Source organism: Pinus tabuliformis, chromosome 3_2 (genome assembly GCF_031772625.1).
Source record: "Pinus tabuliformis cultivar Carrire ecotype Pingquan chromosome 3_2, CPIR1, whole genome shotgun sequence".
Classification (NCBI taxonomy): domain Eukaryota; kingdom Viridiplantae; phylum Streptophyta; class Pinopsida; order Pinales; family Pinaceae; genus Pinus; species Pinus tabuliformis.
Window position 1 is genome coordinate 72,961,551 of NC_142302.1, and position 25,947 is coordinate 72,987,497.

The 25,947-nt window shown below is 44.6% G+C and overlaps 1 protein-coding gene across 1 annotated transcript in view; it reads left to right on the forward strand.

Annotated features, from left to right (window-relative positions):
• Positions 1–25,947, forward strand: part of MDAR6 (monodehydroascorbate reductase 6) — a 139,052-nt gene that overhangs the window by 20,100 nt on the left and 93,005 nt on the right. Inside the window, exon 3 of the mRNA XM_089413686.1 lies at positions 25,796–25,873. Coding sequence (XP_089269812.1) covers positions 25,796–25,873 — 78 coding nt within the window. The remainder of the gene's footprint in view (positions 1–25,795; positions 25,874–25,947) is intronic.

The window sequence follows — 25,947 nt, forward strand, 5'->3', positions numbered from 1 at the left end:
GGTTCTCAGGGTGTCTTCCATTAGGACTATTCTTATCTTGGATTCCCAGTCCTCAAAAAATATCGGTTCTCTGCAACTACTCTTATCTTGGATGCCCTATCTCATCCTCAAAGAGCATCGGATGCCAAGTGATTACCCAATCCTCCATTTTGTCTTCCCAAGTGAAGACAAGAATGATGTGTCTATCTCTCCCTCTTAATTAGGGAGGACATATCTATTCCAATAAAGGAATGTGCTCATTCCTATAGAAGGAATGTACCTAAACTCCCTCTTGGCTTACGAATTTCCAAGTTTCTTCCAAGTAAGAAACTTGTTTCCAGGCTCCCTCTTAATTAGGGACCTACAATAGCGCCTTAGGTGGAGATGATGGGGCAACCAGCTACTTGAAGAACTCCTCCTCACATTGTCATGAACTTCTTTTTGTTATCTAGGAGTCTTCATGTTTGGGACTTCTACGTAGGGCACCTACCATCCATCACTTTCGTCCATGAGTCAGCCATGTCATCATCGGAAAGTGATCCATTAGTTCATATCTGGCCTTCCTTCATGCCATGCTGCTTTCTTCATGCCATGTTTAGTTAAGGACTATGTTGCATGGGTTCACGAACCCGGGTGTGGGGTTCTCGAACCTGTCTCAGGTTCTCGTCCCCAAGTACCGGATTCGGGTACAGGTGCTTCTGAGAAGAACCTATAAGAACCAGGTTCTTCTATGAAGAATCGGGTTCTCCATTAAAAAAATTTGGGTTCTTTTGTCTTGATGGGTACGAAGAACCCTGATGATGGGTACTTAGAACCCCAAAATCGGGTTCTTTGGGGTTCATTTTAGTTTTTATTTTTAAATTTTTAATTAATTTAATGGGCTTCCCCTAATATTCCAGGTAGCTAGTTCTTCATCTTGTGAGAGGAATTGGAGTACTTATGCTTTTATCCATTCAGTAAAGAGAAATAGGTTGGGCTCAAAGGAGGCAGAGATTAGTGTACATTCATAGCACACTTCGTCTCATATCTCGAAAAGACCCTAGGTACAAGGACGGTCCTTTCAAGAGATGGGACCAATACACAAATGATGCTATGTGTGTGGACGAGGAGATACAACCAGATGGCCTTATTGAGCTACCTCCAGTTGCTATGGATAAGCAGGAGCCTCAAGATGAGAGTGATTCCTACCTGGAGAGCATGCTAACTGAAGATTTGAGTGACGCTGATAACATGGATGTTGATGACATGACTTGAGGAAGCCATTGTTCACTATTAGCTATTTTTATTTTAGTATTTTAAAATTTCCTAGTTCTTGTTTGGAGATGCCTTAACGAAAATTTTGAATGTAGTATGACAATGGACATATATCATGATTCTTATTAATATGGAAACTCCAATTTGCACTTGATATCAAACTAGAAATTTTGAAATTTCATTGTGAATGTTGAATGTTCAATGATGTGCATGTTTAAATATTTAAAGTTTAAATTGTAAATATTTTATTTTTCTTGTTTAAAGTTGAAAAATATACAAATTCATATATATTATAAGTTATAAAATATAATATTTATATATTATATATATATATATTTATAATATGCCCCCGACGAACCCACGCACCCTATTTCAAAAAATGACGTCCCCGTCCCTGTCCTCATCCTTGAACCCACGTTTCTTGGCAACATAGGTTAAGGATCTTTCATCCTACTACACGTTCATCAGCAGTGGAAGACATCCATAGATCTTCCCTTGGCAGCCTGCATAAACCCATCCAGATATTTGTTCAAAAATAAAGGAATGAACATTAAAATCAACATTACCTTTGTGATGGTCTTTCATCATGACATCTACAAGTTTGCATCAGCATCCTGCATACATATTGACATATCTCCCAAAGATATATATTGTCAAGGGTCTCTTTCTTTTTTAGACTCCATTAGAGTCTTCATATCTTTCATGGAGATATCCTAGTCAAATCTTCTTGGTCTTCCGGATGTTGATTGCCTTTACCATGGTTGCATATCTCACGATCTCTTCCTTCCTTTCTTCACACATTTCATTCCCAGGAGCTTCCAATCAGAGTTCCTCAATTGTAGTCAACCACCTCATACTTCATATGAGGACATATTATGTTGATTTCATCTAGTGTGACCCATGCCTTTCAACATCCTTTCATAAGAGGAGATTCCTTTCCTTTGATCATGCTTCTCAAGATAGAGCAGTGATCCATGTTACCTGCAACCATACAACATGACTTTATAATATTGAATACAAGCATACATACCTCATTTACCTTTAGGCCATCTAGGCTTCTTTCAACAACTTTCTTGATTGAAAAGAGCTTCAATCCCTTGATTTGCTTCGTTTCTTATGTCATCATAACATCATCCCATGAATTCCACAAGTTGGAGTTCCTGATGAAACACTTGCTTCCTCTCTAGATTGGTGAACCTTCCGATGAAGATTCCATCAGATAATCTTGAGGATCTTGCATATCCCTATCCAGCAAATGTTACCTTTTTGACTGATGTATGATGAGCCTTGTCCTGGATGACTTCTTCCTTTTTCCCATAAGTGTTACTTGAGCTTTCAATGAGGTTCCCAAGAGCTATATCCTTCATAGTTGACTGCCCTAGATTTTGTTCCAAACATCCTTCAAGTTTCCTATGATGATGTCACGAGCTTTTACTTGTAATGCTTTTCCTCGTCCTTTTATTTCTTCTTTCCTTTCTGAGGACCCAATTTTTCCAAACTTCCCCTTCCTTCTAGAAAATGTTTGAACACCTTTTGCCCGCAACCTGTCTTCTTCTATCTTGCATAGAAACGACACGTTGTTGAATGGAATAGCTTTCCTATCCTCATAGGCAATTGTTACCTTGTTCATTAGTTAATGCATTTCGAACAAAAAGAGATCATTTCCTAATCAGAAATCATCTCTCCCAAATCTTGCAGTTAAGATCTTATGAAGATAACCCTTTATCCTTTGATACCTTCAATTTGTGTAGATCAGATCTAAGTGATGTGACCTTCTTTATCGTAACTTCAGAGAATAGTTTTACCAACTTATCATATATCTCTTCTCCAATCCTGCTATATGAGAGAATCTTTGACGGACTCCATAAGAATCTCTTGTGCCCTTAGATCCTTAGATAATGCTTGACCTTCAGATGGTTTGGAGACTTTTCCATTGATATGATCAATGACTTCACTTTCTTCGAGGACTATGTCTATCCTCCTTTTCCATGCAAGGAAGTTCGATGACCCAACCAACTTATAGATCTCCTTGCAAAACGAAGTCATTTTACTAGATTAGATTATAGAATAAAAGATACTTACTTGACAAGTGAAGATGAAATCTTCAACTTGATCCCTTTGATGGTGGTTGACGAAGATGTATTAGTGCCCTTTTGGATGATCTTCTTCCAAATGAAATCCCTTCTTCAATAAAAGGAGATTGCCCCTTTTATGATGACAACGCCTTTTGATCTAGCTCCCTTTGTTGATGGTGATTGATGAGGATGTCTTGATGCTTCCTCGGATGATCTTCTTTAAGGATAAGGGAGGGGTCCTTGCTTCAATGAGAGGGAACTTGCCTTATAGCCTTTTGAAGATGATGACAATGCCTTTAGCCTTCTTTGGATAACTAGTCTTCAAGATACTTCGACTTCTTCAGTGGTGAATGAGTGCAGATCCAAAGATGCTTCTAGGGTTTCGATATTCTCCAAGGTTATGTGATCTTTGTGCTTGGAATGCTTCTCTTGGATGAATAGACTTCTAGTTGCCTTGATTCAACTTGACTAGGGTCTTTGTGGTCTTTTGATGATGACTAGGCGATCAAAAAAGTTTTGCTGGTGTAGACTTCTTCTTTGATCTAGGGTTTGATACTTCGAAGTAGATCTCGACTTCACTTTGATATCCTTTGACTTTATTTGATGCCTTTCTTGAAACTTGATCCTTGAGTGTGCCTTGATGAGATGCCCTTCCTTTACTCAGTCACCTTAGCTCTAATACCATGTTGAGAAATCTAGGGCTTCATGTATTAGGTGATTTTTTTTTAATTAGCAACTGCTTGTGAGTGTTTTTTACAACTTTAGATTAGGATCTTCTTTACTTAAGTTATTAATGTTCTTCATCAAACAACTACTAATGCATGAACATAAATAGACAAGAGACACAAAATGTAGGCTATGAGCCAGGACCAAAACCTCTAACTCTTTGAGAGGAAAACCCACACAAATTCTTCTTATAAAGATTCCAATTGACGAATACCAAGACCAACACCCTTGACCTAGTTGCCACTCCAAGACCAAGACACAAGTTCTCTTGACTGTCTTTTGCTCTTTTCCTCTTCTTGATTCCTCTTCCACTTTGACCTTCTTAACGGCGAGACATAGTTACCACCGAGACAAAGATGGAGACCCTCTTTCTCGGTTCCTTCTATTGCACTTAAGCTTCAGATTTCTTATTGTATAAGATCACTGTACGGAATCCAGTACTTCTCCTTCTGCAATGAGACCGAAACTGAATACACAATCCTTTGTGGTAGCGCCGAGACTTCTTCATGAGCTAGTACTGAGACCTTTACTGAGATTCCACCGAGATTGTATCACTGTGGTGAGACTTGCACCTATCCGAGTTCCGAAATGCTTGTCACTGTAATTGATATCTGAACTACAGAGACAAACTGAACTCCTTGACTTCTCACCGAATTGTAGTCTTCTCATCGAACTGTGCTTCTCTATAATACTTTCGAAACTTCTTCTCTGAAATAGTCATCCAAATCTCAGAGCTGATTTGAACTTCTTCACTGTGGTAATCCGAAGACCCTTCACACACATATATATAGTGGTCTGCTCATGAGTATAAGCCGACATGACCTTATGAAGGGATGTGTCTCTATTTAGGTGAGCCGACATGACTCTTATACCTCATCTTGAGGCCGACTTGAAGAGGAGAACTTGTGCTTGTCTTTGGAGGGCTTCTAGAAAAATCTATAGACTCATATACATTTGTAATATGCCCAAGAAGGGTTCTTCATACATGAAATTGATTCTTAATGACAAATCCTAAAGGCTCTCAATGGGAGCTAACTAAAAATAAAATCTCTTGCTCATGAAACCCATGAAGCAAGGCATTGCAATAATACTTTTATTTTCCTTCTTTTCATCATTTACAAAAATCACAATGTCATTATGAAGACCGAACCTAGTTACACTTTTCAATAGTTTCTCCCAAATTTTGATGGCTCTTCCAAGAGCTCAGCCAAAGCGTGGGTCGAAAAGTTGGATGTCTATTTCCAGCTGAATCAGATGACAGAGGGAGAGGCAATCAAGATTGCCACGTTGCATCCGTAGGGGGGAGCTCATGATTGGTGGTTCCATGTGTTGACTATGTTGGGACATGCAAGAGTGACCGCTTATGATGATTTCACGAGGAGGGTGTTGGAGCGGTTTGAGAGGAAAGATCCTGAGGAGTACTTTGGGGAGCTGACAAGGCTCAAGCAGACCGGGAGTGTTGAGGCATATATTTTGGAGTTTCTGAGGTTGTTTGTGATGGTGTCAAATTTGTCGGAGGCTAGGAGGATCTACACGTTTGTGGAGGGGCTAGTAGAGCCATTACGGGGATTAATGAGGTCCAATAGGCCCACTCTGTTGTAGGACGTAGTAGGGAGAGCCCGAGACCTACAAGATGCCCTACCTAGCTCGAGCACCACTACCCCCTAGACAAGGTTTCCAGCAGAGAGGAAGAGACTCTAGGGCTCCATTTGACCTCCGAAGGTGGAAGTTGTGTTTCACCTGTCAGGAGCCGTGGGCACTAGGTCATGGATGTGCAATAGGCAAGGCCCATTACATTGAGGTATATTATCTGACAGCGATGCAGAGGATGAGACATATTTTGAGATGGGTGGAGATGACAGTGCAACACATTAGGAGGGAGGGCCACCACCACCACCACCATCGGCAGGGGGAGTTTCCTTTGCACCTTCCAGAGGGGTCCTTGCATCACTGCGTGGGGTACCCAAGTTTTTGACCCTGAGGATCAGAGGCATTTTTAGGGCCAACGTGTATCAGTTCTGGTGGACAGTGGGGCTACCCATAATTTCATTGATGCCCAGTTGGTTCAGAGGAGGGGCATCACAACTGAGGAGTTTGAGGGATTCTCAGTTCTTGTGCCTGGGGACAGGACCATGCAGTGCACACGCTATGTTCCAGCCTTGATAGTGACCATGGGGAACTACTCCATGACAAATCACTTCTTTGTGGTGGATGTACCGGACACCAACGTGGTGTTGGGAGTCTAGTGGCTCTATTCACTTGGTAGAGTCACGACTGATTGGAGGAAGTTGGAGATGGAGTTTGTAGGGTCAGATGGCAAGCCAGTGTTGCTACGAGAAATGCACTCCTACCCACCACAGACTGTTTCAGCGCACAAGATGGAGGCTAATTTGAGACATGGGGACATTGAGTGGCTTGTGGAGTTGAGGATCTCAGAGGCTGGGGGCAAGCCCAAGCCACCACATCCAGAGATACAAGCCATTCTTGGCAGTTACCCAGTAGTTTTTGGAGACATACACTTGGGTCAACCACTTGACCGAGGGTTTGCACATACTATTGAGCTGGAGCCGGTGGTACAGGCCGTGATCACCACTCCTTATCGACATCCCAAGGCATATCAGGATGAGATAGAGAGGGCTATCCACGAGCTGTTGGCACTTGGGCACATTAGGCCCAGCTCCAACCCTTTTGCTTCATCAGTTGTTCTGGTGAAGAAGAAGGATGGGTCCTTGCGCATGTGCATAGATTACCGGGCCCTCAACAAAAAGACACTGAAGAACTGCTACCCCACCCTGTGTATAGATGAGTTGAGCGGGGCTAAGTTCTTTTCGAAGATTGATTTGCGTTCGGGGTACCATCAGATCAGGGTGAGGGACCAGGATGTCCCAAAGACAACGTTCCAGTGCCATTATGGGCATTTCGAGTTCTTGGTTATGCCCTTCGGGCTGACCAACTCACCAACTACTTTCCAGTCATGCATGAACCATCTATTTCGTGGGCAGTTGAGAAAGTTCGTGTTACTGTTCTTTGATGACAAATTGATCTATAACCGGACTTGAGAGGAGCACTTGCAGCACGTTGAGGCAGTGTTGCGTATTTTGGAGGAGCAACAATTTTACGCTAAACTGTCCAAGTGCGAGTTTGGGTTGACTGAGATGCTATTTCTAGGGCTCATCATTGGGGTGGACGGTGTGAGAGCCCATGAGGAGAAGATTAGCGCTATCTGGGATTGGCCAGAGCCCCGAATGTGACAAAGCTTAGGGGATTCATGGGCATCTGCACTTATTACAGGAAGTTCGTGAAGGGCTTCTCTCAGCTAGTAGCACCCCTCACGGACTTGATGAAGAAAGGGGTATTTGAGTGGATGACTACAGCGCAGGGGGCTTTTGAGCACCTCAAACAGGTCATGAGTAGTTGTTTGGTGTTGGCACTCCTAGACTTCATCCAACCCTTTGTGCTGGAATGCGATGCATCCAAAGTGGGTGTAGGGGCCGTGTTGATGCAAGGAGGGCACCCCATAGCTTTTGAGAGTCGGAAGCTACTGCCCCATGAGATACTGTACTCCATATATGACAAGGAGATGCTGGCCATCATGCATGCGCTAGCTAAGTTCAAACAATATTTGGTGGGGAACAGGTTCAAAGTCAAGACAGACCACAACAGCCTCAGGTTTTTCTTGGAGCAGAAACAGTTGCAGGAGAGACAACAAAAGTGGGTGAGCAAGCTCCAAGCATATGACTTTGACATTGAGTATGTCAAGGGGAAACACAACGTGGTGGCTGATGTGTTGTCCAGGAGGCCAACCACTCTCTCTTTGATGAGTATTGCCCTGGATTGGAGGGCGCAGCTACTAGTGGAGTACTCCAAGGACTGGTTCGCGTGTGAGGTCCTTGATGGGATGGTGGCAGATGACCAGTATAGGGTGATGAACAAGGTGATCTACTTTTGAGACTGGATTTATTTAGTACCCAGCTCCCAACTGAGGGAGAAGATTTTACAGGCCGCCCATGACTCACCACTAGCAGGGCACCAAGGGTTCACAAAGACATACAGGGCCATTAGAGAGCGTTTTGCATGGAGGGGCCTCAAGGATGATGTTCTTAGGCATATTAGGGAGTGTGACACATGCCAAAGGAACAAGGGTGAGCAATCACACCCTACAAGCTTGTTGGAGCCGCTTCCTATCCTTGAGGGGAAATGGGAGAGCATATCGATGGACTTCATTACTGCGCTGCCCACAGTATAGGGCAAGGACTGCGCTTACGTGGTGGTGGATCACCTGACGAAGTTTTCTCATTTCTTCACCATCTCAGCGTGGCACTTGGCGTCACAGGTGGCCGAATTGGTCTTCAGGGAGGTGTTTTGGCTACATGGTCTCCCAAAGACCATTGTCAGTGACTGGGACAGCCGGTTCATGATTGGATTCTGGCAGGAGTTGTTTTGGTTGGTGGGCATTGAGCTCACTCTGAATACTAGTTATCACCCTCAGATAGACGGGCAGACAGAGATAGTTAACAAGTGGATGGAGGGCTACTTGTGTAACTATGTGACAGGTCAACAACGAGCATGGATACGGTGGTTGCACTTGGGTGAATACTACTACAACACCACATACCACATGTCCATAGGTATGTCTCCATTCCGAGCTTTGTATGGTTACGATGCATTGTCTTTTGTTGACGTTATGTTTGGAGACAGCAAGGCCCCAAGGGCCAAGGATTGGATACAGGAGAGCCAATATATTTTGCGGGCTCTCAAAGACAACATGTGGATGGCCCAAAACCGGCAGAAGCTTTATGCAGACAGGGCCAGAGTTGAGAGGCAGTTCAAAGTAGGGGACTTGGTCTTCTTGAGGCTTCAATTGTACTGACAGTCATCGCTCAAGTACAAAAGGGGCTAAGAAGCTCAAACCCCGCTTCTATGGACCGTACTGTATCACTCGGAAGGTTGGGGAGGTAGCATATGAGTTGGAGCTACCTTCAGGGAGTCGAGTGCAGAACATCTTTCATGTGTCTTGCTTGAAAAAGGCATTGGGGCAGCAGGTGATAACAACTACAAAACTACCCCCTATGGATGATGAGGGGCATTTAGTGCTGTAGCTAGAGGTCATTTTGGATACCCGGGAGAGGCACTTGAGAAACCGGGTCATCAAGGAGTTTTTGATCAAATGGAGGAATCTGCCAAATGAGGATGCCACCTGGGAGGGGTAGAAGATACTTCAACATCCTTCATTGCAGTTGCTTGAGGACAAGCAACGTTTTGGCTGGAGGACTGTGATATTCCCACTTAGCATTTTGCTAAGTGAAATATCAATTTTGGCCAATTTTGCTATAGTGCACAGTTGTACTTAGGAAATGTGGGATTAGAGGCCCCACATATGATTTTTGACTTAGAAGCACCCCAAACATTAGAGCTGGAGGAAAAATTGCGGCTTTAGTGGAGCGTGGGGACCACCTCATGGGAATTATGGCCCACATGAGCAATACGCTCCCATTGGAGCAGAATCGATGTGGGGAATTCGAGTTGAGCCCACATGGGCATTTTGGAGGCTCCTTGACAGAAAGAGCAAGAGACACTCAATTTGACATTCACTCATCATTTGGAAAATTGTCTTTTGACATAGCACACTTGAGCTGAAGCCAAGTCCGCAAGTGTTGTTTAGCACACCAGTGTTTCCGAGCGAAATCTCAACCCTTGCTTCAGTGGAGTTCAAGTGCCATCCCAAGGAAGGAGTCCTACCCTTTTTAGTTCGTATCAACAATAGAGAGTCTGATTCTAGTGAGAGGTTCACCTACAACAGCGTAAGGATTGCGCAGTTTATGGTGGAGGCACTCCGGGAGGTTGAGGAGTGAAGGGTGGTTGAGGTTGAAACTTGGGGAGAAGGTCGGGGAAGTATTTTAGTGGGGATTGCAGCTATTTTGGAGGCCATTTGCAGTAGGATTTACAGGTGGGTCGAATCACCCAGCAGTCGAGCCATTGAGGGGAAATAGGGTCGAATTTCCGAGGTCAACCATTGGCCAAATCCTTCGTGGGTTATTCTAGGTATTTGGTGGAGAGGCCAGGATTAATTTCCCGGAATTTTCTGAGCACCAGAGAGGGCCCTAGTAGTTTCTGGGCAGTTTCAGTGCAGAGCCAGGGCATGGCAATAATAGATTGGAGAGGGGTTATATATCCTTCATTTTGGACTTTGTTAGCTTGCCTTGAGCAAGCCTAGGTGCACTCTTTCCAGCACCATATTGTATACCCTTGTTTATCAATAAAATGGCTCAACAATGCAGTTTTTGGTGCAATTTCTTGGTTTGATTGTGTGTTCACTGTTTTATGGGTTTTTATGTCTATGCATGCTTTGTTATTTACTCTTAAAACTCCCTAGGGATATTACAAACCATGTGAGACCATGTGTTAGACATCCCAGACCTAGTGCCTTGTCTTTCGAGTCTTTATTCATTATGATTGGTTGGACTTGGACCATGCCTCATCCCTTGAGAGCTTCATCTTGACGATCTCATCCCTAACCAGATTGGAGGACCATGGGTTGTTTTTCATGATGACTCATGGTTCTATGGGAGCCTTGTATTTGTAGGGTGATCGCTGGTGTATGGGCTAGTCCAACCTACGTCAAGGTGCATCTATGTCATTCCACATGGTCTTGTGTTTATAGAGTCTATAGGTGACCTTGGTATTGGTCAAATATTGCTCATTATAACTCTCACAACATAATAGTCTCATTTGTCAAATTTCACATTTCCCAAGGTAGTTCATGTTTCCCAATGCAAAATAGTCTAGGTGGTCAAAAAGTCAATCCAAGATCAAATTGTAGAGCATGACTAAATTCCATGGCACGTTGAATTTTTTCAATCAAAGCATCTAGTGGCTAGTTACAGTCCAGTCAAACTTGGTCAACAGTACAAAAAATGTTTCCAGGTGATTTTTAGGCAAAGCGTTGTGCAGAATCATGAATGCATTACGTCAAAATTGATTAGCTCGATAATACAAAGAAAATCTAGATATCAGAATTTTGAGGTTAGCAAGAGTGGTGGAGATTAGGCACAAGGGTGTTATCACATGGCAGTTAGTGATGATGTGGAAATGTTCTAGCAGATATGAGGAAACAGAGACAAACCCAACACATATCAAGACATGCTGAGCAAAACCCAAGTTCCAATTTTTCCAGGAGAGTTAAAGCTTCAGAGATATACCACTATTGGCCCAAGTCGAATTGCTAAGGGAATATTCAATGGAAAGTCATAGTCAAAAAATAGTTGTTGGGTCAAATATAGATGTTGAAGAAAATTCTACTAGCCGTTCTAACCAAATTGGACTAAGAAGTTGGAAGATGAACCTATTAACTAGCTGTTACAACTAATGTTTTCTAAAGGGACGAAGTTAAAGGGACAAAGTTGTTTTCTTTTGGTCAATATACACTCTTTTATGTGGACAAATTGACTCACTCATGGACCAAAAATGCTAGACGTTGGGGGGAATCATGATGCTGCTTCATTGTTTGACCATTGGAGACCATTTTCAAAGGGAAATCGTGAATTATTTTGGGTTGTGTGGACAAATTCGACCCCACTGTGGAAATTCATGCTATTTTGTAATGTTTTAAGAAAATAAAAAAATTGCTAAGTCTAATGTCCCTTCTGAAATTAAATTGTTACATGTTTATTTATTCGACAATTTTGACAATTTTGGAGGTCATGGGACCCATGTGATTTTTGGAAAAGACTTAAGAAAGAAAAAGGGGCCGAAATGTTTTGTTGGCATAGCGTGGGGGCCACCCACATGAGGAAATACGCACCACCTTAGAGGGGAAGTTCAAATGACCAAGGAGGGAAAGTCGAATTGCTAGTTGGAGGGGGCCCACACGGGAAAAGAGGCCCACGAATTATAAATAGAGGAGGCTCAACCTCATTTGGTATCTTTTGACATATTGAACTCATCCTTAGTTGCTTGAGCTGCTTAGCCGGGTTACCGTGCTGTTTAGCACCCGAGTGTCTTCGAGCGGGGATCTCAACCCTTGCTTCAGTAGACTTCGAGTGCCACCCTAAGAAGGCAATTCGTACTACCTTGGAGGAGAGCCGGTGGAGTTTCACAGTCATATCATTCAGCATTTGTCTCAGCCAGTGCGTGTTTTCGGAGGATGCAGAATGGGAACACGCAGGTGTTGCTTGTGGATTCATCCAAGCAGCAACTATCGGGGGAGTTTGGGCATTGAAGCTACAGTGGAGGATAAAACTTCTGGGAGAGTTTTGGAGCAGGAGGTTGCTGCATTGGAGCAATTCGATTTACAGTCACCTGGGCCTGCGCAGAGAGCCATCACTGAGCTCTCGTGGGAGTCAGAGGAAGGAATTTTAGAGCTGGAGCTGGCCGGGAGAAGTAGGATATCACTTGGAGGGCCATTTGAGGAGGATTGCTGGAGTTGGGAGAGCAGAGATTGACAGGATCACTCACAACAACAAAATTCGAAACTGGAGGAGGGCCAAGCTATGAAGGGTTAATTTTGAAGGTTGGAACCAAGGGAAACCCTTTCTGGGTTTTTCTGGGTTTTGGGCAAGGATCACATTCATAATTCTATAGAATTTTCTGGGCAGATCTAAGGGGACAAACAGGGGTCCCAACTCAGCGAACAACTACAGGAGCTAAGGGGAATTTGGGCCAAAATTTCGAGGTCAACATTTGGACAATTCCTTCGTGGGTTATTCTGGGAATTTGGTGGAGAGGCCGGGGTTAATTTTCCGTAATTCTTAGCACTAGAGGTGGGGTTTCTAACAACATCCTTGCAGCAGACAACACAATTTCACAGGGGCAACGCAGGGCATCATTGCAACAATTATTATGCCATCTGGGCTTGACATATTACCACCTGGGGTTGATCATGCTTGCCATTGAGGCAAGCCCAGGTGCACCACTTCCAGATTATTGTACTTTTCTGCTAGATTATAATAAAATGGCTCAAATGTTGGATATTCCTGAACTTTTTATGGGCGTGCACTGAATGTTACAATTTTATGGTGTTGTTTTGAATATTTGCTTTGCATAACACTATTTTCCTTAGTTCCGAACATTGCAGTGGTATCATAGCATGATCCTAGCCTAGTTGTGGGAAACTAGCCAGAAGATCATGGAAGCTTTGGGTATGAGTGCACAGTGACGGGGGAAAACAGAGACAAACACATGGGGTAGAATTCATTGCGACGATGAGAGGTTGGCCCAGTTGAGGAGGGTGATAGACCAAACCCATCCTCGCCCTTATAGTAAATATGTGAGAGGTGTGCAGGCCGTGGGGGTGCAACCATCTACATCATGTGGGGAATGTTGACCAGATCATGGCACCAGATCTCCTAAAAGGGAGCAGGCAGGACAAAGATAGTTAGAGGGTGAGACCAGGGAGCGCTTTTTCTGGTGGAGACCTGGCTTCAGATATCAGGAGCCGAAGGAGGAGGTTGAGCATGATGCTGAGAGCCCACGGGATGGTGAGGTGCACATTGATATACCCGGTGTGGCACATGAGTCACCTTTATTAGAGACTGTTGATTTGGGGTAGCATCAAATGTGCTCTAGCCACGAAATTTGGTGGAGAGGTTGGGGCACATGAGATCTCCAATACCCAGAAAGGGTTTGGGTAGATTCTAAATAGTTCAGGAGATATTAAAATAATTAATATTTTTAATGGAGTCCCTAAATTTAAACTTAGGGAATTTTATATTAATGTGAATTAATATGAAACTGTGTTAGAATGGTCCAAAAGACATGGATCAAGCCAGATCTAATCTTAGTCGTTTATTAGGGACTTAATCTCGGCCGTTGATATGTCAATAGGAAAAATATAAGAGGAGGCTTGAGGGTCACTTGGAGAAGACACCAGAGTGATCAGTCATTCTATTCTCTAGAGCGGGGTTTGCTAAGAGAGATAAAATTAGTGATCCGGAGATGCAGCTGAGGGGCATTTGAGTACAGAGAGACAGAGAGGCAGAGATAGTGCCGGGAATGCAGCGCAATAGCCAAAGAGAGTGACGTAGAACCAGCCAGGGCTCACACAGGGTCACGCAAAGGCAGCCGGGAGCTGCGCAGAGCTTTAGAGAGGCCAGCGTTGCTGATGCAGAGGGCCAGAGGGTTGACGCAGACCTATCTGGGGTGACGCAAGGCTAGCGTGAGGCAGGGAGGGGCTGACACAGTCCAGAGAGAGGCTGATGCTGGGGTTTCTGGGCTAGATTGGTGCTGAGTAGCTGCCAAAAGGATTATTCGGGGTTTCAGCTAGGAGATTTGTCAGAAACTGCGAGGTATTACTGCCAAGGAAATTCTCTGTTGGGTAGGCCAGTGTCGGCACTCAGATTGTGCTCTGATATTGCTTAATAAGAAAACCCTCAGATAGCTGCATCAGTTTTCCCACATTAGGTTTTTCCGGGGACATTAGTCCAAAAATAATGGTGTCATATGGTGTGTTTGTTTTTGTTTCTTTTAGTTGTTGATTTGTAATATGTTGAGAATGCACTAGTGTTTATTTTCAGTATTTACATTGTAAATAACTTGTTAAGGAAAATAACAAGTAGGTAGGACTAAATCAGATAAAGTGCATGGAGGGTTTCTAACTAAGTAAACTTAGAAACTTCAACATGGTATTAGAGCGCGATTGCAGATCACATGAGGACTAAAGACATCAGCCGAGCGGAGCAATAGCAACAGAAAATAGTTGTCCCAAGGTGACAGAAGTTGTTTCTAGTAGAGCAGCAACAAGGGAAGGGTGACGCAGTGCCTGCGTCATCAAGGGTGAGCCGAGAAGAGGCAGCGCAGAAGCTAAGGAGGCAAAGGGAGCCTCACGCAGAGCCACGCAGTAGCTGGGAAGGCTGACACAGTTGGCTAAGGAGGCCGGGTTGCTGGTGCCGGGATTGCGCAGAGCCTAGGAGCTCTCACCTTCAGGTTGTTGGGGTTTAGAAGGCTGTGGGAATATTTCAGAGTGGAGCTGGTGAGGTGCTAGAACAGTACCTGATAGAGCAAGGCCAGAGGAGTTGCTACCGAGGGTTTCTAGCTGAGGAACCCGGTTCAGTGGTGTGGTTGCACAAGACGATTAGAGTAGGGGGCATCTCGACAAGCGATAGAAGGATTTCCAGGAGGGAAATTAGGACTCAGAGGGAGTCCAAAAGAGAACTTCCATATGGGAAGTAGAGACTCAGAGGAGTCGAACAGAGAACTTCCAGGAGGGAAGTAGAGGAGCATCATGGCACTACATAAGGTAAGAGACCAAGATAGACTGGATGGAGCGTCGAACTTTGCAGTCTGGAAGGCCAGAATCTTATTCGTACTTGACAGGAATCGTGTCAAGAACTTCGCCTTGAAGGTAATAGCTATCCCAGTCGACCCCAATGATAATGACAAGTACGAGGAGGCAATGGCGAGGGCCAAGAGCATTATCCTTGACAGGGTCAAGGATCATGTAGTACCACACATAGCCGAGAAGGAAATGACATTTGAGATGTGGGAGGCTCTCAAGAACCAGCATACTTCTGTGCAAAGAAGAATGCTGCTTGAGAATCAGTTGAGGTTGTATCAGATAAAGAAGGGAGAATCGATTAACACCTTCCTCGGAGGACTGAATGAGATCCGAGATCAGTTGGCTGCTATAGAGGAGACACCGAATCAAGAGCTGATGGTGAGGACAGCCCTAAATGCTGTCTCAGCAGACTGGGAGGTATTTGTCCAGAGTATACTGGGCAGAGGGACTCTCCCACCTTGGGACGAGATGTGGGCAGCTCTTCGCCAGGAAGAGATCAAACGACAATTGAAGACGGGTAGCAGTAGCAAGGGGATCAAAGTCAAGCAGGAGGAGGAAGATGTGGCCCTAGCATCTGAGGGAAAGCAGGAGAAGCAGAAGAAGAAAGATCTCTCCAAGATCAAGTGCTTCCATTGTGGGGACCTGGGTCATTATGCGACCCAGTGTCTAAGGAAGAAGAGTAAGGGAGAGTCTTCCAAGACTAAGGCAGCGCCAACACGGGCAAAGAGGGAAGTTTTGACAGACAATGACTGTGCCATGAGTGCACACGCACCACTTGAGTGGAAGTAGGAAGACATCGAGTTGTAGTCAGGGGGACTACAGGCGATGAGGGGCAGGATCCTCGAGGTACCCAGCCTCTTGGATTAGACCTTGCTACGGGAGCCCTAAAGAGGAGTAGAAGGATTGGTTGAGTCGGGTAGAGACGGATGCGGATGGAGCGGCAGAGAGAGTTACAGTGCAGGAGTCCCAAGACAACGCGAGGCTAGCAGGCTGCAACAGTACGAGAGGCACAGGAGTGTTGCACCAGGCAGGATGACATAGAGAGGTGTGCAACAGTGCGAGATGCAGGGAGTTGTTGCAGCAGCGCAGAGGTCAGAGAGGGAGCACTTGTCAGCGGCAGAGGGAGCTTTAGCATCAGTGGGTGTCTCTAGCCCAACAGGGAGGTCAGATTGGGAGATCAGTTACTTACTTCTCAGTAACTGAGTTGTAGTGCAGCAGTGGGCAGCACGATGCAACATGATGAGAGGAGGTGCAGTGCGGATGCAGCGCTGGGAGAAAGGATCAGCAGTAGCACGAATGCAGAGGGAGCTGTCGTATAGATGCAATAGTGGTAGTGGCAGAACCATGGGCAATAGTACAGGGTGCAACAGTGCAGAGGATGCTGGGCAGGAAGACCTAGCATCAGCACAAGTACCGATGCCGGATGATCAGAGTAATACTCAGTGAGGAGTATTGCTACAACACAGTCCTCGCTAAGAGGGAGTGTTGATTTGGGGTAGCATCGGATGTGCTCTAGCCACGAAATTTGGTGGAGAGGTTGGGGCACATGAGATCTCCAATACCCAGAAAGGGTTTGGGCAGATTCTAAACAGTTTAGGAGATATTAAAATAATTAATATTTTTAAGGAAAATAAAATATTAATGTGGATTAATATGAAACTGTGTTAGAATGTTCCAAAAGACATGGATCAAGCCAGATCTAATCTTAGCTGTTGATTAGGGACTTAATCTCGGCTGTTGATATGTCAACAGGAAAAGTATAAGAGGAGGCTTGAGGGTCACTTGGAGAAGACACTAGAGTGATTAGTCATTCTATTCTCTAGAGCAGGGTTTGCTAAGAGAGATAGAATTAGTGATCGGGAGATGCAGTTGAGGGGCATTTGAGTACAAAGAGACAGAGAGGCAGAGATAGTGCCGGGAGAGCAGCGTAGTAGCCAAAGAGAGTGACGCAGAGCCAGCCAGGGCTCACATAGGGCCACACAGAGGCAGCCGAGCACTGCGCAGAGCCTTGGAGAGGCCAGCGTTGCTGACGCAGAGGGCTGACACAGGCCAACGTGAGGCAGAGAGGGGCTGACGTAGTCCAGAGAGAGGCTGACGCTGGGGTTTCTAGGGCAGATTGGTGCTGAGTAGCTGCCAGAAGGATTATCCGAGGTTTCAGTCAGGAGATTTGTCAGAAACTGAGGGGTATTATTGCCAAGGAAATACTCTGTTGGGGAGGCCAGTTTCAGCACCCAGATTGTACTCTGATATTGTTTAATAATAAAACCCTCAAACAGCTGCACCAATTTTCCCACATTGAGTTTTTCCGGGGACATTAGTCCAAAAATAATGGTGTCATATGGCGTGTTTGTTTCTGTTTCTTTTAGTTGTTGATCTGTAATATGTTGAGTATGCACTAGTGTTTATTTTCAGTATTTACATTGTAAATAATTTGTTAAGGAAAATAACAAGTAGGTAGGAATAAATCAGATAAAGTGCATGGAGGGTTTCTAACTAAGTAAACTTAGAAACTTCAACAAAGAACTCTTTGATAGCCCCAATTGACACCTTGGTGGAGAAGATAGAGCCTACACACAGAGCCATCTGTTGAGGAGGAGCCACCCATGGACGAGATGCCAACAGTTGCTGAGGTATCTGGAGCTGTGACTGAGTTTACAGGCGATAGATGCCCATGACAGTTCCACCAGTTTCAGGCCAACCTTCTAGCATTAGAAAGGAAGGTCACATTAGTGTGTGAGGCTATTCTGCAGCAGAACAAGGAGCTTGAGGGCATGAGAGCGATTTGTGTTGAGTCCATGACCAAATTGACTCACGTTGGGGAGCAGTTGGATTCCCTATTGGTGCAGCTAGAGTGCACGTTGGAGCGTGAGAGTAGCCCTCTTCGGGCATACATAGACGGGGCTGGCAACACTGTTAGGTTACCTTGGCCCATTGGATAGAGAGAGACAGAGCTACCTAGTCAGATTGTATGTATTGACTAGGATAGTGAGATGAGACGACCTGAGTTGCACAGGGTGCAACACCCGCATGCTGGGGTTGTTCTATGTGTGGGAGTTCGTGCATTTGATCCCTCTCTTTGGGATTGGGTGGTGAGAGATTCTGAGTTGGTACCCAGTGGAGTGGGCTATGGAGATTGTAGTGGACTCAAGTGGAGCTCAGCAGGAGTTTCCAGGCATTGGGGATGCTGGAAGCCCCTACTAGCATTGGGATTCGGGAGGGACCACCTGTCATTTCCCAGGTATACCGGTGACTACGACCTAGAGGGTCTAGTTGACCTAGTAGTCAAGCGTGCACCTCCGCTAGGAGAGTTTTGGTCAGTACCAATGGCCAACCAGTTTTTGGGCAGACTCCTTAGGTTGTCTTGGTATGACAATTGTACACAGGGTCTCCAGATGATCAACATACTCTGGCAGGATTTTGTCGGAGGAGGTGGCATTGACAAGCCACCAAACAGTGCCTTGTATGGAGCTGGGGATTCTTCACATTTGTGTGAGACACAGAGGAGCAGAGAAGTGGTGGCATTGCTGCTGACACCTGGGGAGGTTCACTTCTTGGATCCCTTAGGGAGGACTTGGAGGGGAGGTCCCCTCATCGAAGAGCATGGTGATGCGACAATGGAGGTGATGATTCAGGTTGGATGTGCACCGACCCATATGGACATAGCTTTAGGCCATCTCATTTAGGGATGGGTAGGAGCATCTAGCGTGGAGCAGTGGTCTACAGATGGGCATGGAGACACATGGGGGTGTGCCATAGTATGTTGGACTGCGCTGTGGAGTGGGAGTGCCTCACATCACATTGAGTACATGTGGGGAGTGACAGGTACAGTGACACAGGTGGGACATAGGACGATACAGGATGGCATAGCCGTAGTCGAGGGTATCCAGCGGTGTATAGGGGTAGGCCGGGTGTACAGTGGCATGTCCAAGAGTACTGGGATGATTGGTGGTATGTAGGGGTGTATAGTACTACATAACGAGGTCTTGGAGTGTTTCCTCCAGGGAGACCTTTGGACGGAAACACTGGGCATACCTTTGGGCATAGTTCACCTAGGATCAACAAGGACACAGATGAGCGATACTTGATGGTATTTGCAGGGACTCACATGCTTGACCCTCTTCTACATCCCTCACGGGTGCAGTCGATTTTGCTGTCGATTTTCTGGACTTTGGGCATGAACAGCGGGGGACGAGGAGCTCACCCGAGATATTTGGGTGACACTCAGCGCACTAGTGGGGAGACTTTTCAACAATGGCATTGGATTGGTGCGTCACTTGACAACCACAGGTTGGGGGATGAGGTGATCATCTGCAGGGGTGGCATATCATTAATCACTGAGCCTACATCTAGGGAGCTAGTCCCGAGGGAGACATGTGTCACTCTTTTCTCAAGGTATGTCGGGACCAAGCATGAGCAGAGGATATTGAGTACGACTGAGGTAGTTTCCCAGTATGTGTCCGGGCTCTAGACCTTATATTGGCACTTATTGAGAGGGTGATGGCAAACCCAGGGGAGATGGTTGGTAGGGACAGGAGGGATCCACATACCTTGAGAGTCGACTACGAGTATCAAATACCCATCTTTTGGTTGCATTCAAGGGGTAGCTCTTCGGCACATGTGGCTTCCAGCTCTAATGTTCCAAACTTAAATAAATAGTGATATGCAAAGCAAAAATGATTTACAACATAAAATTTTTAAACAATTGACAAATGCTCATAAAAACTCTAAAACTAAGAACTAGCTGAGCCATTTTATTAATCAATGGAGCAAGTACAATAGTATGGAGGAATGCACTTGGGCTTGCCTCAATGGTAAGCATGACAGAACCCACGTGATAATACAATGATCTCAAATGCTGGAAATGACTGTTCCTCTAATGCTCTGCGCTGTTGAGAAAACTTCATTGTTGCCTGGAAAGGGACTGCAAAAACGTCGTCCTCCGGTGCCCAGAAAATGATGAAACTTCAGCCACAAACTCCTTGGCCAAAACCCACAAAAACCCATAAATGATTTGGCCCGATTTGGACTTCCCAAAATCGACCCCCGAGGCACTATTCAATCCCTAACAATTCTACACTGTCTGCTGCAAACATACGGCTTAAAACCCCACCTTCGGTGCTTAGAAAATTATGAAACTTTATATTTGGGATCCTTTTCAAAAACCCAGAAAAACCCATAAAGGCTTTTGGCGGGTTTAGACTTATGAAATTCTACCCCCTTGGAGCCCAACCTCAGTTGCAATTGCAAAACTCGGCCTGCTGGAAACTGCCTATAAATCCTCGCGGAAATGCCTCCAAATTTTTGGGCTAACCCTTTCTATCCAATCCCTGACTTCCCACGTGAGCTCTTGGCCTAAGACACCTGCTCCTAAGCTCCACGAAAGACTGTTGAGTGGCATCTGCGCTGTCCCCTAGCCCAGCAATTCGAACTACTGGAATGCTGGCTTTGTTGGCTGTAAAACTCAGCAAGAATGCTGGTCTATTGTTGCTATCTCAACTCTCTAACTCTTCGGCAAACAATTTGATCTCGTTGGTCTCTATCTCCCTTTGCGTATTCTCTAGCTACCCAGAAATATGCACTCCTTGCTCTACGCTGGTTGGTGGTGCTATGTCATTGCCCTGGAACTCCTGAAATCCTTGTAGAACTGCCTCTCTAGGGCGGGCACAGATGGTCCCTCGAAGTAGAGGTTGAATCTCCCACTTGAGAGATTAATGGCTAAACAACCAATTGACTTAGCTAAACAGCAGAGTGAATAGTCAAGTGATTTTGTTTGCAAGATGTATGAATGACTCCCAAAATGAGAGCTGCCCCCTCCTTATAACTCCTTGGGCCTCTCTTGCCTCATGTGGGCCCCTCCATCCACCTATTCGACTTTCCCTCCAAGCTATTCGAATGGGCCAATTTGAATTACCATGTGGGTGGCCCCCACATTCCACTAGCAACCAAATTAAGTCGAATTGCCTCCTAAGTCCCTAAGTCGAAAATGATGGGTTCTCTTCCTTAGCCAAAATTGTGTAGCAACACCTTGTTACAAATGTGTTTGAGAAGGGACATGACACCAGCGGTCGTCGGTACTATACAGTGGCAGGCACAGGGCAAATTAGCATGCATCAGATTAGCCTACGATATATGGAGCCTATATATTGATCACATGCAGGGTCTAGAGACGAGGCATGGATGGATTCTTGTAGTTGTCAGGGCTATGTTGCAGTAGGTCCAACTAGGGGATGCAAGGATTTAGTTGATTGATAGATCACTCTATCTCGTGATGGTCGGAGTCATGGCAAAGAGTGGTCTAGTTCACTCTGGGATTGGCACATGGGGGTACACAGTGACCTTCATCAGAGGGTGAGGCAGGCTTTCTTTGTGGCTGCACCGGTTCAGAGTTAGATCTAGATGGGTAGACTTTGGTGTCATGGAGATGTCAGGGCAGGATGTGTCTCGCCTCTATTAGTGTTCCACCATCGAGTTCCAGGAGAGAAGGATACAGTGTACATGCAATGGGCAGTCAGCCAGAGCCAGAGTGGTGCAACGACAACATGGTGGCACCCTTCTATGGCTAGCAAGGGACCCAGACATCACAGTACTAGACAACTCAACGACCATTAGGGGTCAACCGACTGCAACAGGGGGAGGTCACTCAGGTCTTCCTTTAGGCCTTAGTGAGTCACCGATGGCGTGGGGGACTTCTGGTATTTATACTGGACATGATAGTGAGTGGAGCGAGGGGAGCTTCAGGTGGGACAAGATGGATTGGGATCCTGGTATTGAGGGATTCCTTCATGTTAGGACAATGCAGGGACCTAGGATGACTCAGTGGCACGTTTGGGACCCCAGTATTACTGATGGTGATAGGGGTGATCAACAGACAGAGGAGGCGCTTGTTCAGGCATTGCTGGAGGACAAACGATTTTTGGTGCATTGGAGGAATTTGTTGGATGAGGATGCCACCTGGGAGGGTGAACACATACGTGAGCATCCGGTGTTGAAGTTGCTTGGGGACAAGCAACATTTGGGAGGGGAGGACTGTAATGTCCCGTTTGAAATTAAATTGTTACATGTTTATTTATTTTACAATTCTGACAATTTTGGAGTAATGGGACCCATGTGATTTTTGGAAAAGACTTAGGAAGGAAAAAGGGGCCGAAATGTTTTGTTGGCATAGTATGGGGGCCACCCACATGAGGAAATACGCACCACCTTAGAGGGAAGTTCGAATGACTAAGGAGGGAAAGTTGAATTGCTAATTAGAGGGGGGCCACATGGGAAAAGAGGCCCACAAATTATAAATAAAGGAGGCTCAACCTCATTTGGTATCTTTTGACATATTGAACTCAACTTTAGTTGCTTGAGCTGCTTAGCCGAGTTACTGTGTTGTTTAGCACACGAGTGTCTTCGAGCAAAGATCTCAATCCTTGCTTCGGTGGACTTCGAGTGCCACCCTAGGAAGACTTCGAGTGCCACCCTAGGAAGGCAATTCATACTACTTTGGAGGAGAGCCGGTGGAGTTTCACAGTCATATCATTCAACATTTATCTCAGCCAGTGCTGAAACTATCCCTGCCCCTCACTGCAAAAGATCATTTCAAAATTCTCTCCGACCACTGCTCTGCTTCATAAAATCGAACTTCTGATCTTCACTATGTGTGTTCTCCAAGTGCCCATCAAGCCTTTTCTTATAATCCTCTTGTTGATCAATCAACGATCTAGATTAGATCCTGATCAATGGCTAGGATCGTATTGACTTGATCTCCGCCTTCTTCTAGAAGTTTCACCTAGAGTTTAGATTAACACCCATTAATTATTTTAATTTCCTAAGTTTAGACTTAAGGACCCATTAAAAATAATTAATTATTTTAATAAATCCGTCTCCGGGTGGAATTTCCCAAAACAATTTTTGGGTATTGGTGAATGCATGTGTCTAAGCCTCCCTGCAAATTTTGAGGCTTAGAGCACATTCGATGCTACCAGAAATCAACACATCCATCTTGCAGCACTGCTTATCTAGTAACTTGAAGCTCTTCATATTTGTGCAAGTGATATAGTCTAATTTGAGCATTGTTCATTAGGCACTGGTCTGTATTTGTTGCCTCATTGTTCTTAATTGCTTCATCTTGTTAAGATATATTTCGCTCATTTAATAAAATACTTGCTAATAATTCAAGTTGTCTAGAGAGGTAGTGGTCTTGCCCTTTGACCTCCTAGGACTTGTTGCTTCAACAAGTTTTCCCCTTTTCATCTATCTTTAGGGACTACCCCCCTTAGCTTGTTTAGGAGAGAGCTAGAACGAAGTGAGTAGGGATTAGGGTGACAACCCCTACTTTAAGCGTTGCGCCTTAGGTGTACATTTTGGGTGTCAACACCACCTACATAAAAACTGTTGAAGTTTCTAAGTTTACTTAGTTAGAAACCCTCCATGCACTTTATCTGATTTATTCCTACCTACTTGTTATTTTCCTTAACAAGTTATTTACAATGTAAATGCTGAAAATAAACACTAGTGCATGCTCAACATATTACAAATCAAAAACTAAAAGAAACAAGACCAAACACACCATATGACACCATTATTTTTGGACTAATGTCTCCGGAAAAACCCAATGTGGGAAAACCGGTGCAACTATCTGAGGGTTTTCTTTTAAGCAATATCAGAGTACAATTTGGGTGCCGGAACTGGCCTACCAAATAGAGAATTTCCTTGGCAGTAATACCTCTCAGTTTCTGACAAATCTACTTGCTGAAACCCCAGATAATCCTTCTGGCAACTACTCAGCACCTATCTGCCCCAGAAACCCAACGTCTGCCCAATCTGGACTGCGTTAGCCTCTCCTAGCCCAGCGTTGGCCCTGCGTCAGCCTATCTTGGCCTGTATCAGCCCCAGGAGGCCCTGCATCAGCTCTCTGAGCCTCTGCGTCAGCTACGCTGGCCTCTCTGGTGCTCTGCGCAACACTTAGCTGCCTCTGCGTGGCCCTGCGTGAGCACTGGCTGCTCTTACGTCTCTCTTTGGCTGCTTTGCTGCTGTCCCAACACTATCTTTGCCTCTTTGTCTCTCTGTACTCAATGCCCCTCAGCTGCATCTCCCGATCACTGATTCTATCTCTCTTAGCAAACCCCGCTCTAGAGAATAGAATGACAGATCACTCTGGTGTATCCTCCAACTGACCCTCAAGTCTCTTCTTATACTTTTCTCGTTGACAAATCAAGTGCCGAGATTAAGTCCCTAATCGACGGCTAAGATTGGATCTAGCTTGATCCATGTCTTTTGGACCATTCTAACACAGTTTTATATTAATTCACATTAATATTTTAATTTCCCTAAGTAGTTTAGACTTAGGGACTCCATTAAAAATATTAATTATTTTAATATCTCCCAAACTGTTTAGAATCTGCCCAAACCCTTTCTGGGTATCGGAAATCTCATGTGCCCTAACCTCTCCACCAAATTTCGTGGCTAGAGCACATCCGATGCTACTCCAAATCAACAAAAACAACACTTTATATATGTCACTAAGCATGGTATAGTGTAAATACATAAGATAGATGGTCACAACGTCTGGCTCATCATGATACATAACAACAATCCTTGTGAGGGCACAAGTGATCATGGAACATTGGGTTTAGACATAATCTCAAATCATGCACAAGATTAACTGAAATGCTGGGACAATCTGGCAAAACAAAGTGGCCATCCTGATTGAAATTGAGGGGTCAAGGAGGATGGTCACCGAGGTGACAGTGGGTGGTGTCCTCAAGTTTCCCTAAGATTTGTTGGACTTATCTTTCATTTTTTTAATCATTCAATGACTTGAGAACCTAGGTATGGGCTAATCTCAATCCTAAAAAATATATTAAAGTTGACAACCTATGTAGGGGCTAAGCTCCATCTTAAAAATATATACTAGATTTGTTAATCTAGGGATTGGTTCAGAGATACTTGCTCTCCTTCCCTCTGTTGGGAGGGGAGTAAAGCTTTGTATTGTCCTTGATTTTGTACCATTTTTTGTCTTGTATAATATAGAATAATAGAACACATATTTTCAGAGAAAAAAATTCACCTTAGCCTGGTTGTGGTCGTTGACAGTTTGGTGATTATTGTTATTTGACTACTTTGTAGAACACTGAACCTTGGTGTGTCTCACGGCTTACATGGGAATAATAAACTAGCAATTATGAAAGCTTTAGTAAGAATGCATTCTACCAAAGTTAAATTCTTTAATGTTTTCTGTTACCGAGTGGACAACATAAGTTTGTGACTTTGTTTTAGAAAGCTATGCAAACTGGATATGTCTATGCTGAAAGTTGATGCTTACATTCCTATGGATGTAGAATCTCATCTAATCCACCTTTTTAGTTTCTAACTCAGCAGGTATAAACTTCAAAAACTTGTATTTAAAATAATTGTCCACTGTATGCTTTCTGAATGCCGATTAGTCTTGAAGTAAAACACTGAATATATCAGCATATGGCATTTGTCTAATTGTTTTGTGCAGAGTGTTGCTCCATATGAACGCCCAGCTTTGACAAAAGCATATCTCTTTCCACTGGATAAAAAGCCTGCAAGATTGCCGGTAAGACTGTTTTTAACGGCATACTGATTGAATGTAGAAGTTTCTTTAAAAGGCATATAAGGATGGTAGACTTG